This window comes from Microcebus murinus, chromosome 19 (assembly GCF_040939455.1).
Source record: "Microcebus murinus isolate Inina chromosome 19, M.murinus_Inina_mat1.0, whole genome shotgun sequence".
In the NCBI taxonomy this organism is placed as follows: Eukaryota; Metazoa; Chordata; class Mammalia; order Primates; family Cheirogaleidae; genus Microcebus; species Microcebus murinus.
Genome location: NC_134122.1, coordinates 50,960,989 through 50,973,915, shown reverse-complemented (window position 1 = coordinate 50,973,915; position 12,927 = coordinate 50,960,989). Strand labels below are relative to the sequence as shown.

Genomic DNA, 12,927 nt, shown 5'->3' with positions numbered 1-12,927 from the left:
AAAAAATGGAATTACACCACAGAAAAATCTCAAGCTCTGTAAGTTCCTATGCTATCTTAGAAAAAAACCCTGAATTAACAATTACAAATCTCAGACATTACTCCAATTAGATAAAGAATTATTAAAATAAAAGTTTATGTTTGTCCCCCTTGTGGTAGAAAAGCAAATTTTAATTTATTTGCAGTTCATGCTTTCAAACAAACAAACAAAAAGTTTAAATAAAAAGAAATTTTGTGTGTAAGAACCATCAAAGACTTTAGAATTATGCTGTGTGGACAGCTAAAACTTTTTCCAAGAACACTTTGTGCTTGGCAACAGTATTGAACTTAAACTCTGATGATAAGTATAAGAAATGAATAAAAATAGACCCTTAGCTAAAACCTAGTTTATAACACTTAAGATATAGTTCTGCTTATCAAAAAAATTTAGTCCCCCCGCAGAGTCTTCTGATATGCTAACCTATACAGCAGCATTCAGAGTATCTCCTCTTTTTATGCTAGAGTTTACAAGAACCCTCTCCTTCCAAGTCAACTCCATTCCCAGAGCTGAGACATGTGTAGCAAGCAAATACTGTGGGAGGGGGGAGGAGGGGAACGACTTCTTTATTTCCAGACTTCTTCACAGAGTCTGGTCGGAATCAATGCAACAGGATCAGCAAAATATAACTGCAAAGAAAACCATCTAAAAAAGATAAAACTGGATTGGAAGGCAGATAAGCCCAAATTCCTGGTGCTGCTCAGATCTGCACATCACATGTGCGGTCACTGGAGGAAATCTGCTCTCCCTCACTCGGCAGAGCTGAAATGCCAAGCACCAACATCTCGTCTGCAATACTCCCTGGAGGGCCCCAGAGGGCAGGGCTTAAAGAAGGGATTTCCATCTGTGACAAACGATCTCAATCCATATTCATGGCATCTCAACTCAAGGGAGTCACTATTTTCATCAAGTGAGCTCTGAGCTCTCTTAAACTTTCTGTGGAGCCACCCTATGAATGAATAAATAAATATGAGATGCTTTATTCACTTGGAGGTGAAGAAAGAGAAGAGAGGTGCTGAATGGTTTCATTTTCCTTGACTGCTCCTCCTCTACTTCGTGTCAGATCCACTAGCAAATCAAAAAAGGGAAGGAGGGAAGGAGCCTTTCACAGAATTCAATATCCTGTGGAAAGTCTTTGGAATAGTAACAGAAAGTGATGGTTGGATACTGTCTCACATTTTAACCTAATCCTTACAACCACCTGACGAGCTCCTATCATTACGCCCATTGTACAGACAAGAATGACCAGGTTCAGAAAGGCTAAGTGGCTTCCCCAAGGCCACACATTAAGTGATGGAGCCTGGTTTTGCAGCCAAGTCTGTAAACTCCAAATCTTCATTTTAAGGTAGTAAGAGCCTCAAAAAAAGATGTACTCTTGTAACCTCTTAGTGTCCTCAACAACTCAAATGCTGAACACACTGTCGTTGGCTGCTTGTCTCCAGGGCACCAGAAACTCTTCAAACACATATCCCCAGTGACCTCCCGCTTGCCAATTCAATGGCAGCCTCAGTCTTTATCTCCTTGATCTCTCAAAGGTATCAACCTTTTATCACTCCTACCCTCTGAACTTACCCCTCCCTCAGTTTCCATGACACTGCTCTCTATTTCTTCCTACCTCTTTTCTGACTTCTCCTTCTTGGTCTACCTTTTTGACTCCTCTGGCTGTCTGTCCCTTCAAAGTCAATGGGCTCCACAGCTCCATGCTCAGCTGTCTATTGTCTCATCCTACACATCAGTGGAGAACTCATACGTCTGTGGATGCCAACACCTTCTTCATGCTGACACCTCCCAGACCCACATCTCCACTGCTAAACCCACTCCAGAGCCCCAATTGCAACCCACTGGACCATTCTACCCTAAGCTCTAGACAGCCCAAACCAATTTAATTACCCACAGCCATCCTTGAACACCAGACTCACAGTAACAAAAACCATTCTCCACCTAAATAATAGGCAGCACCATTCACACACTTGTGGCCAGAAATCTGAGAGAACACCCCATTCTCCTCCTCTCCCTCCAGCCCCACATCTTAGCAGCCACCTGTCAAGGCTTTCCTGCATACAATGTCTGTCAGGTCTAAGCTGCCTCTGCATCATCTTTCACTCAAACTACTGCAAGGAGCCTCCTAACTGGACATGGTGACACCACTCTTCCAACCCATCTTCTCTCTGGTGATCATAGCAATCTTTCTTAAATGCCTATTTGATCGTTTCATTCCCTCCTGAACACCCTACCCACAGCCTACATGATAAGTCCAGATTCCATAGCCTGCAAGGCCCTTCTTCCTCTTCCTCCAAGCTTCCAGCTTATCACTCACGCGTGCACACACTGTGTATGGTGACAACGCACCACTTCAGTTCCCCAAGTGTACTAGGTGTGCATAACCCCTTTGTGCCTATACCTGCCATTCCCTCTATCTGGAATGTCAGTGCTTCACCATGTTCCTTGTCTGTCTCTAATACTAGACTGTGAGTTGCTCCACAGCAGGAATTTTAGTCATTTTCATGTTTTATTATAATGTGGCATAGTACTATATATAGCTGGTACATGAATGGGAATCAAATATGCTTATTTGATGTATAAATACCAAAGGAAAAACAATAAATAAAATATTAGCAAACTGATACCAGCAGCGTATTTTTTTAAATGTATTGTGACCAAGTAGGGTTTATTATGGGAATGCAAGGATGGTTCACTAGTAGGAAATCAATGCTAATAATTGACAATATTAATAGATCTAAGGAGAAAAATCACATAATTTTCTCCCTAAATACTGAAAAGATATTTGGCAAAATATAACACCCATTCCTGATAAAAACATGAAATAAAATAAAAATTGATGGATACTTCCTTAACTTTAAAAAATATTCAGAGAACTTAGTCCAAAAGCCAACACCTTAATGGTAAAAAAAAACTATGTATATGCCTACTATATCACTACTATTAATATTTAACATTGTAAAGTATTAACCAATATAACAAACAAGAGAAAACAATTAGAGGCATAAAATAGCAAAAGAGAGTAATGATATTTGTATTTGAAGGAGATAAATTTTTTTAAAAACTCAAGGGTACCAATTTTTAAAAATCAATGAATATATTAGAATTTAATAAGGTACTAGGATTTAAAATTAATATGTAAATCAATATCCTTCACATATATAATCATCAATTAGAAGAGATAAAGGAAGTGAAGATTCCATTTATAATAGCAACAAAAGATATAATACCTCAGATAAACTTAACAAGAAATGTAGCCTATATTAGGAAGCCTATATTAGGAAACCTTTAAAAATTGCGGAAAAGTAGACTTGTTCAAATGGAAAGGCATTCCATGTTCTTAGAAAAGATTCAACATCATAAAGATACCAACTATTCCCCCAGGTTAATATATAAATTTAACACAGTGCCAACTAAAAAAAAATGTTTTTGGCATTAGGCAAGTTGATTCTAAAGTTCATATGGAAAAATAGTTAGGAAAGAAAAACCAGGAAACTCTTAGAAAAGAAAAGCATTGTCTGAGGGAGAGATAGCTAGCACTACCAAACATTAAAACATGCTACAAAGCCTCTATAATTAAACTAATGTGGAACTGGTACATGAAGAGACAGATAAATATAACATAATAGAAGATCTAGTAATAAACCCAAATTCAGCTGAAAATTTTGTTTATGACAATGGTGGTATTTTAAATCAGTGGGGAAAGATGCGTATTTTAATAAAGAGTTTGGGGACAACTGGATAGATGCTCAGAAAAAGATAAAATTGGCCGGGTGCATCAGCTGACGCCTGTAATCCCAACACTTGGGGAAGTCAAGGCAGGAGGATCGCTTGAGCTCAGGAGTTGGAGAACAGCTTGAACAAGACTGAGACCCCATCTCTACGAAAAATAGAAAAAATTAGCTGGGCGTAGTGGTGTGCCCCTGTAGTTCCAGCTACTCGGGAGGCTGAGGCAGGAGGATTGCTTGAGCCCAGGAGTTTGAGGTTGTTGTGAGCTAGGCTGACGCCATGGCATCTGCCCGAGCAACAGAGAAAACTCTGTCTCAGAAAAAAAAGATAGTGATAAAAAGGAAATTAGTTTTGTATTCCTGAAAAGAAACCAGGAACCCTCACAGACATCAGCCAATTTGCAATCTTTTTGAGGAAAGAAGAGAGTAGAAGTCTGGCAGCCCTGCTCACATGACACTGAAATGTCCAGCTGAAGAACTCTTCCTCTCAGAGGGTCAGAACAGGGGCCTTGGGCAGGGTTTTCTGTTCAGGAAGGACTGACAACAGTGTCTCAACTAACTGAATATAAATATAAGAAACTTCTTCCCCTCCCCCACTCCCTGCCATTACATTCCAACCAAGAAAATTACTCAACTCAGAACTTGACAGTCACGTAACTTCCCCACTCCACCTCCCACCCCTCTCCCTGATCCCCAGAAGTGAAGTTATCATCTGTGAACCCAGGAAAAATGGTAACATTCTCAATCAGGGTCTCTCAGTCAGTTCTACTAATAGTGACCCCTCCACACCAGATTTTGGGGGAAAGTATGCTTTGATATCTCTGTTCCTTGTATCTTTTTTCATGCCTCCTTTTGGGATCTTAACCACTTTAAGCACCTGGAAGGCCAGGGTAAAGAAAAGAAGTCATACTCATCTTCATTTTGCTATATGAGATTTGATGTATGCAGGTGTGTGTGTCTTAGTACTGTAGTTTCTGGCACATATTGACAATAATTGTTAGCCATTTGTGATCATATTACCATCACCATTATTATTAGGTGATGAATGGTATGATCTATATTATAATGCCAAAGAGCAACTGATGTTGCCTAATTTTCATTGACTTAATCCTTCCAAATGCTGACAAACTACCAGCCTCAGCCATTTAGAAATCACATTTCTAATGCAATAATCCTATCCACAATGAGTGTGGAAGAAATTATTACAGGCCATGGATTTTTTCAAAGTGAATTAAGTCACTATAAAAACTGACCATGTTGGTTTACAATTAAAAGTCTGGTAGAAGGAAATGCCATTATTCCATAGCTTGCTAAGCCTTAAAGAAAAGATTACTACTCACATATCTTGACTGGAAATGTTTTTATAAACTCCTAAAGTGTTTCAGAAATCTTTTAATGATAAATGCTGCAGGACTTTTTCATGACTGATATTATCTCCTAGCTGGTCCTTTATCTAAAATACTTCTGAAATGGGAAAGACTCAAATGACGCTTTTTGAGAATAGCCATGTGTTCTCAGAAGAGGAGATTTCAGCTAGAATTCCCTCATAATTAACAAGTATTTAAAATGTAATGTCTGCTTTATCTATAAAGTGTTTTATGATGGCTTTGGGAGAACCTTTTAAGTAGAGTTATTTTTTCATATCCCTCTTCTGGAGCTGGCAAAATACAGAAATATGTGCGTGGTGATATATATATCTATCCCCAAGTCTAGACTTACTTGGGCTCTGGCTATTTAGAGCCAACGTTTGGTGTTTTTAACCTCTGTGATGCATTCCTTTCTTTCATCTCTGTGACTCCTGGCCACTCTTCTCTGTATGCCTGCCTAACTTTCCTGATATTTCTGGGGCATAAATGGACTCAGGATATGTGACTGAGAAAAAATCAGATAGCAACATAGTTCTGGACCCTTTTTTTTTTTTTTACATAAAAGAAGATTTTCTTTTATTGATATGGAAATGAACAGATGTCTGATAACCTTTCGCCAACCTAAAGCATTTCTGTTTACTCCAGAGAATTTCTTTGGGCTGATGTTTCGAAGGACTTACCCAGTCAATTCAAAAGTTCTGTCACAGATATCAGAATGATCTTGGCTAGCCCCAAAATGGGAGATTCATTTATTTCTGGCTTGGTGCCTCGACTGTCTATAAAACAGGAAAGAAGCTCTTGCCACTGGACATGAAATGGTTTTATATTTATACACCGGAATGCTACAATGGGTAAAAGGACTGTTCTCACTAAAAATCCCAACACTTTACAAATCCACGTTGTTTTATCTGACCACTTCCACTTACCAGCATCAGAAGAGAAATGATATAAACTCAGTAAGTACTTTTTTACTGACTGAGGCAATAAAAGTCAATCAGGGTGTTTTATAATCTGCCACTAGGCACAAATCTCTACGCGCCCAGGTAAGCTGCTGTTGGAAAGGATAAATCCAGAGCAACAGTAACAGAATCACGTGAGCCCACAGTTGTCACGTCTGCATTCCAGTCTTGAAATAGCCAACAACAAACTGTTTTATCACCAAATCTGCCTCCACTCTCCATCTCTTTCTAGAAAATTCAAACTCGATGCATGGAAAACCAAACCTATTATCATTCTTCCCTCTGAGCTCCATCCAGTTCTTTGGCTCTTCCTATTTCCTGCCTCAGCCACCCACTTACATCTAAGTCATGTCACCTTCTGCCACTATCACCACCCACCTGCTCACATCCAAGTCACATCATCTTCTGCCATGAAGCTCTGTATTTCTGTGGCCACATTACTACTGAGAGTGCTCACATAGGGCTCTCCTTCTCAGGTCACCAGAGCCAGTCACTAGCTCCTGGGACCAACCAGATATTCCTGCAACACTCTCTAGCACTTTGCCTCCCCCTCCTTAATCAACTGTCCTGAAGACACAACTGGGGGAATTCAATGGGGTGTGCTACCTCCCAGTGGGCTTAGTGTGAGAACTCATATGGCAGTATAATATTTGGGAAGTGTATCAATGAAATTAGAACCTGATGTTAGTAATGTTTATAAGAAAAATCTTAAATTCCATAAACATAAATCTAACAGAATCTTATCTAATTAATAATCATCGACCTTCATATCTAAAGAATGGAAGTGTTTTTCAAACTTACCTTAGATAATTTTTATGACATTCTAACAGTCTGAATCACTTTTTCTTAGCATACCAATGGGAAAGTTAAAAAGTAGAGAGGGCCGGGCGCTGTGGCTCACGCCTGTAATCCTAGCTCTTGGGAGGCCGAGGCGGGTGGATTGCTCAAGGTCAGGAGTTCAAAACCAGCCTGAGCAAGAGCGAGACCCCGTCTCTACTATAAATAGAAAGAAATTAATTGGCCAACTGATATATATATAAAAAATTAGCTGGGCATGGTGGCGCATGCCTGTAGTCCCAGCTACTCGGGAGGCTGAGGCAGAAGGATCACTGAAGCCCAGGAGTTTGAGGTTGCTGTGAGCTAGGCTGACGCCACGGCACTCACTCTAGCCTGGACAACAAAGTGAGACTCTGTCTCAAAAAAAAAAAAAAAAAAAAAAGTACAGAGGAAAACTGCTTTACTCAATGTCACAAAGGAAAGCCGTAGTGGAAAAAGAACTAAAACTAAATCCATCCTAAAAAAAATAAGGTTCCTGGAAGTGCTATGCACTGCTTCTGACTTTTAAATACCTACCTAGGAGACTTTTAATATGACCTAGTAGAATTTAATACTCTATTCAAGAAAATATTCCCCAAATGCAGTTAAGTATCTTAAGTGAATTACAAAGATGGTTTTTGATAATTACCCCTCAAAAACATGTCTTTATCTTCCAGACTTTTACTCTCCAGAGCAAACTACACATTGGAGTCACAATAACATCTCTTGTTCCAAGGAAACGTAACTCCTTCTATGCCTGAGGGCTACAAAGGTCCAAAATTTGCTCATAAATCCAGCTCTGGGAAGAAGAAAGGCCTATCATCCAGTTATATGTCGTTCCATCCATGTTGTGCCAGAGAACATGACAACGGTTTGATTAAAATGTTGGAAACCTTAAAGGTATATTAAAAATTATACCTAATTGGAGGGTATAAATGTTTAAAATATACACATATACACACACACCTAAAATTATTATTCCCAAATACATGCAGAAGATTTCTAGTTAAAATTGAGGCCCCAAACCTCATTACTAACAATGAGCTAATCCAAAGCACACTGGTTATGTCCTGTACACCCCCCTGTGCCAAAGGTCATGCTTCATTGTGCTGCTTCACATATGAAACTCAGGCAACCGCAGCACTGTGTGATATTCCTATGTGTACTTAAATGATCCCCTGTGACTGTCCCCATGACTGACAGCTCTTCCCAAGATGTCCCTGGATCACTATAAGTCACTGTAGAGCATTAAGGTTCAGCAGATCCAGTGCTTCTTGTGGAGCTATCACCTCACTCTGACAACATTGTCAGTTTTCCAATTTTGCTTTTATTTCACCAGGTATATAAAATTGGCATATATATTGAGTTGCCTCCTATAACACTGAATGACTTTTCCAGGCTGCTTCAACAAAAACAAAATTCCAGTTTGTCCTATCATGACTCTATAAAACATGATGGATGCATTTAAGTTTCAACATTTATTTCTTCTTCTTGTAGATTTTCCTTCTTTCCTCCATTTTAATGGAAACAGTAGATTTTTATTTACTTTTGCACATTAGGAGCACTCAAACAACAACACAAAGAATCTATTATAAGAACGGGCCCTTAAAAATGGCCTAAAATAGGCCGGGCGCGGTGGCTCACGCCTGTAATCCTAGCTCTCTGGGAGGCCGAGGCGGGCGGATTGCTCAAGGTCAGGAGTTCAAAACCAGCCTGAGAAAGAGCGAGACCCCGCCTCTACTATAAATAGAAAGAAATTAATTGGCCAACTGATATATATATAAAAAATTAGCCGGGCATGGTGGCGCATGCCTGTAGTCCCAGCTACTCGGGAGGCTGAGGCAGAAGGATCGCTTGAGCCCAGGAGTTTGAGGTTGCTGTGAGCTAGGCTGACGCCATGGCACTCACTCTAGCCTGGACAACAAAGCCAGACTCTGTCTCAAAAAAAAAAAAAAAAAAAAATGGCCTAAAATAATTTGCTACGCTGCAACTTACTATGACTACCAAACTTCAGTTGTTATATCTTTAAGAACCAAGTTTCTTCAAATCTTTATCAGCTTGGTCCAGTACCATTAAACAATCTCATAGCACCCTGTGCTCCCTTCACAAATGTGAATGAATTATGAACTGTACATTTTGTGGTTAATGTCTGTATCTTCCCTTAGAATGTAAGCTTCATGTGGACAAGGGCTGTGTGTACCTGTTATTTTCATTGCTGTGCCTGCCACAGTGCCTTGAGTGCAGTAGGAAATCACTGGATATTGAAGGATGACAAAAAGAACAAATAAATCTGTGAGTGTTAAATGGTGTTAAATCTGAGGGTCTAGTATGCAAGGGCAAAATAAGTTTTTTGATTCTCTGAGAGTTTTTCCTAGGATGTCATAACAGATTTATTATCAAACTACAAAAATGACATGGTGACAACAATCCATGAGTTAATTATTCTTGAGATAAGTTCTGCATTCATAAAACCAATTCTCCTGGTGGTGATTTTCCCCATTTTAAATGTTATGGCGCCTGTGGATATTTGTTTAATCCTTGCATATGAAAACATCAACGTGTGTTTGGATAAGCAGAAGAGGCAAACAGATGCGGTTATACCTAAACTCCACTACTCGAAATCACAGTATTTCATTTCCAAAGTCACAGAAATATAAACCAGAAAATGCCATTGAACAAAAAGTGTCAGAAACCTCCACAACAATCCACTGTTTTCTTGATATTGCTCTCTAACCACTGATAAAAACTCTTTGAAGTGGAAGAGCAAATATTATCATTTGATAGTACTTGGACCCAACCGTGCAAATACAATTGCATTGTGTTACACTCTGGGGGCTCCGGCCAGTCACACACCGCTGGCAGGGTTGCTATGGAGGAACCAATGTGCTTAGCGCAGGAGCAGGCCAGGAGGCAGGCAGCACTGCTCTGAGGAGGGACCCACCTCTTAATCTTTCTCGGCTAGACAAACAGAATGTTAGGGGGGAAATGCTGGCTTTCACATATGTGTTTCTGTTTCTGCAACCCTGGGAAGGAAGGACCACAAACAGGCAAAGGGAAACGCCATCTCCCTAGCATCCGCTTGCTTTTACAGCTCCCAGCAACATTTGTGTAAAGGATCGCAGGTGGGGGTGGGGAAAAAATCTGATGAGCGGCCTGCAGTCCTGAGTGGGGAACTGGGGACCCCGCAGCAGGACAAACTACCTGGAGGCACCCCGCATGGACCGTGAGGCCTGAAGCCGCGGGCGCTCCCATCGCCCCTGCCCCGGGATGGCCTGGCTGAGGAAGACGCGTGCGGTCGCCCCAGCGTGCCAGACCCCTCAGGGGTGCGGGCAGCCGCCAGGGCCCCATGGGCGGCGGCGGGGCGCGCGGTCGCGGCGGCCTGGGCAGCTGCGGTCCCCTGCGGAGCCGCCAGAGTCCTGGGCCGCTGCCTGCCCGGCGCCTCCCCTGCTCTGGGGCCGCCCTCACGCCCGCCCCGCCGCGGCGCTCACCTTGCCGGGGAAGGGCCCGGGGAGCAGCAGCTTCAGCGCCTGCCTCTTCAGCTCCACCAGGCGGGCGTTGCAGTTCTCGCACCAGACGCCGCGGTCCGAGCCGGGGGAGGAGCCGCCGCCGCTGCCCGAGCCGGGGGACCCGGTGCCGAAGCCCGGCGAGCCGCCCAGGGAGCCCGGCGAGCTGGTGCCGATGCCAGGGGACGCGGGGCCCGGGGAGCCCGTGAAGGAGCTCGGGGACGAGGTGCCCGAGCCGGGGGACGGGGTCCCCGACGAGCCGAGCGCTGAGCCCGCGCCCTCGGGGGTGGGCCGGCTCCCGGCGCGCGACTCCTCGTACGCTTTCCTGTACCAGCTCTCGGGGGAGAAGGGCGCCGCCGCGGGCTTGGTGGGCGAGCAGACTTCATTCACCTGCGGGGGAGACACGCCGGCGTCAGGGGCCGCAGGGCGGCTGGCTCCCGCGCCTCGGAGCCGGGCTGGGATGTGGGCACCCGCCCACCCGCCGGGGAATCCGCGCGCCACCAAGGGTCTGGCCGAACGCCCACGGGTACCCATTAGGGACCGCTCCGGCCCCTACGGCCAAATCGCCCTCCATCTGTCTCGTTAATTGTCCTTAAGTGAGTCCCCACCTCCCGCGTGACCCCTGCGCCAGTTCCCGGGAGCCGGTGGACTCCTCGGTCAGGAGCAAAAAGGCTGCTCCGGCGTTTTCAACGGTTTCTGCAGGGGGGCCCACAGATTCAGCGCCCAGCGATTTTGAGCCCAGCACCCACCCCGGCAAGAGCCCAGGTACAAGATCCTGGAAGGCTATATCCTGGGAGACCCGGGATTTCAGGATTTTTATTCATTCGGGGTACAGCCCTCCGGATCCTGCAGGTAAATGAAAGGCTCTCCCGGCTCGGGGGAACGATCTGAGGAATGGCAGAGGATTCACGGGAAACCCTCCCCTTTGGCTGAACTCTGCCTAGAACTCTGCCTACAAGTGCAGGAATGCTGCAAAAGTTATGGGTGCGGAAAAGGGAAGGGACAAGAGGACTTAAAAAAACCCGAGAGCAAGGCGAGTGTGCGGGAGTCCCGCGCCAGACCCGCCTCCGCGCCCGCACAGCCCGCCGGCCGGCGGCGCCTCCGCAGCGGGAGCACAGTTGGCGCTGCCCGGCCCAGGCTGCACGTTCCCGGGAAAAGGGGCTCCCGGCACGGCTCCGACGCCGCATCTCCGCGTTGTGCCCGTCACAACTTACCCCGTATTTCTTGCCCCTGGTGGAGACCGCAAGCCTCTCTTTATTCCCAGCAACCGAATTCATGGTGGCTTTTCCAGAGGAGAGTATCGCAATAATCCACCAGCGCTACATCCAAAAGGTCTTCCAACCGAGAAGCGTCCCCCGTTGTAGGGGGCTGTCTCTTGGCCCTCAAGTCACGGTTCCTTAATGGAGGGGCGGGGGAGGGAGAGAAAGGCAAATGGACCCCAGAAGTAATAGCACCAATTTGCAGAAAGGGTTGGGGTAGCTGGTATAGTCGTCTTTCAAATAATGCTTTTCCTCATCCTCTTCTGCCTCTTCCAGTCGCACGTTCTTTTCAGTCACATCAGATTACTGGCGTTTTCCTCAGCCAAGTAAGTCCGTTCTCCGCCACGCGGGGAGAGAGGAATACAATCGGGGCGCGCGGCAGCCGCAGGGAAGGTGGGCGAGCCTCGCCGAGCGAGCCGGCTGCGGGAACTTGTCTCCTGCACCGAGCTTGGTAACTGAGTTCAAAGAAATTCTCCCAAAATATAAAGATCCAGACTCGGGGAGGAGCCTCGGCGTGTCGCCGAGCCAATATCCGCCGGCCCGTTTCGCCTGACAGTTGCGCGAGAGCAGGGAGAGGGCGGCTCTGCGCGCCGGGCGCCGTCCGCGGTCAGCGCGCGCGTGTGCGCCCGGGCGCAGCGCGGAGCCTGGAGACCCGCGGCCCCGCCGCCCGGGAGCCCGCCGCCTGGCTGCCGCCGCCGCGCCGGCCCGGCTCCATTTTATGTTGCGGCGCTCCCGCCTGACAGCGAGGCCGAGGGCCGGGCGGGGGCCGTAAATCTCGCAGCTTGCGGGGAAGTTACTGGCGAGTGGCCCGTGTCCGGGGCGCTAACGAAACGCCGCGGCGCGAGCCTGCCGCTGAGGGCCGGCGCGGCGGGACGGAAACGCGGCGCCCGAGCTCCCCCGCCCCCGAGTTCTTTCTCTTCCTGGCGAGGCTTGCAGGTCTGCCTTTGAAACGCCGTGTAAAAGGGATTGAGTCACAAACAAGTCCACAAACATGCCGGGTCCTCCCCCCGCCCTTTGTTCTCCGAGACCTGCCCTGCAAACCTTTTCTGGAACTGCCCTACCACCCTCCGGCCGGCCGGCGGCCACCCTCCCCGCCACAGCTGGAGGAGTGGGGGCCTTCGGCCCCGCCCGGCCCCCCGCGCCCCAATCCGGGGTGTGCTAAGCCCCCAGGGCTGGGACAGGTGAGCCCGGGGACCCAGCGGGCCTCTGCGGGCAGGGGAAACTGAGGGATTCGCCACGCCGCACACGCGCGGCACGGA

At 46.1% G+C, this 12,927-nt stretch overlaps 1 protein-coding gene across 1 annotated transcript in view; it reads right to left on the bottom strand.

Moving 5' to 3' along the window:
- Nucleotides 1-12,223, bottom strand: part of KIF26B (kinesin family member 26B) — a 446,437-nt gene extending 434,214 nt beyond the window's left edge. The window contains exons 1-2 of the mRNA XM_012751241.2: nt 11,624-12,223; nt 10,395-10,799 (exon numbers count right to left, since the gene is read on the bottom strand). Coding sequence (XP_012606695.2) covers nt 10,395-10,799; nt 11,624-11,686 — 468 coding nt within the window. The 5' untranslated portion in view covers nt 11,687-12,223. The remainder of the gene's footprint in view (nt 1-10,394; nt 10,800-11,623) is intronic.
- Nucleotides 12,224-12,927: the final 704 nt, after the last annotated feature.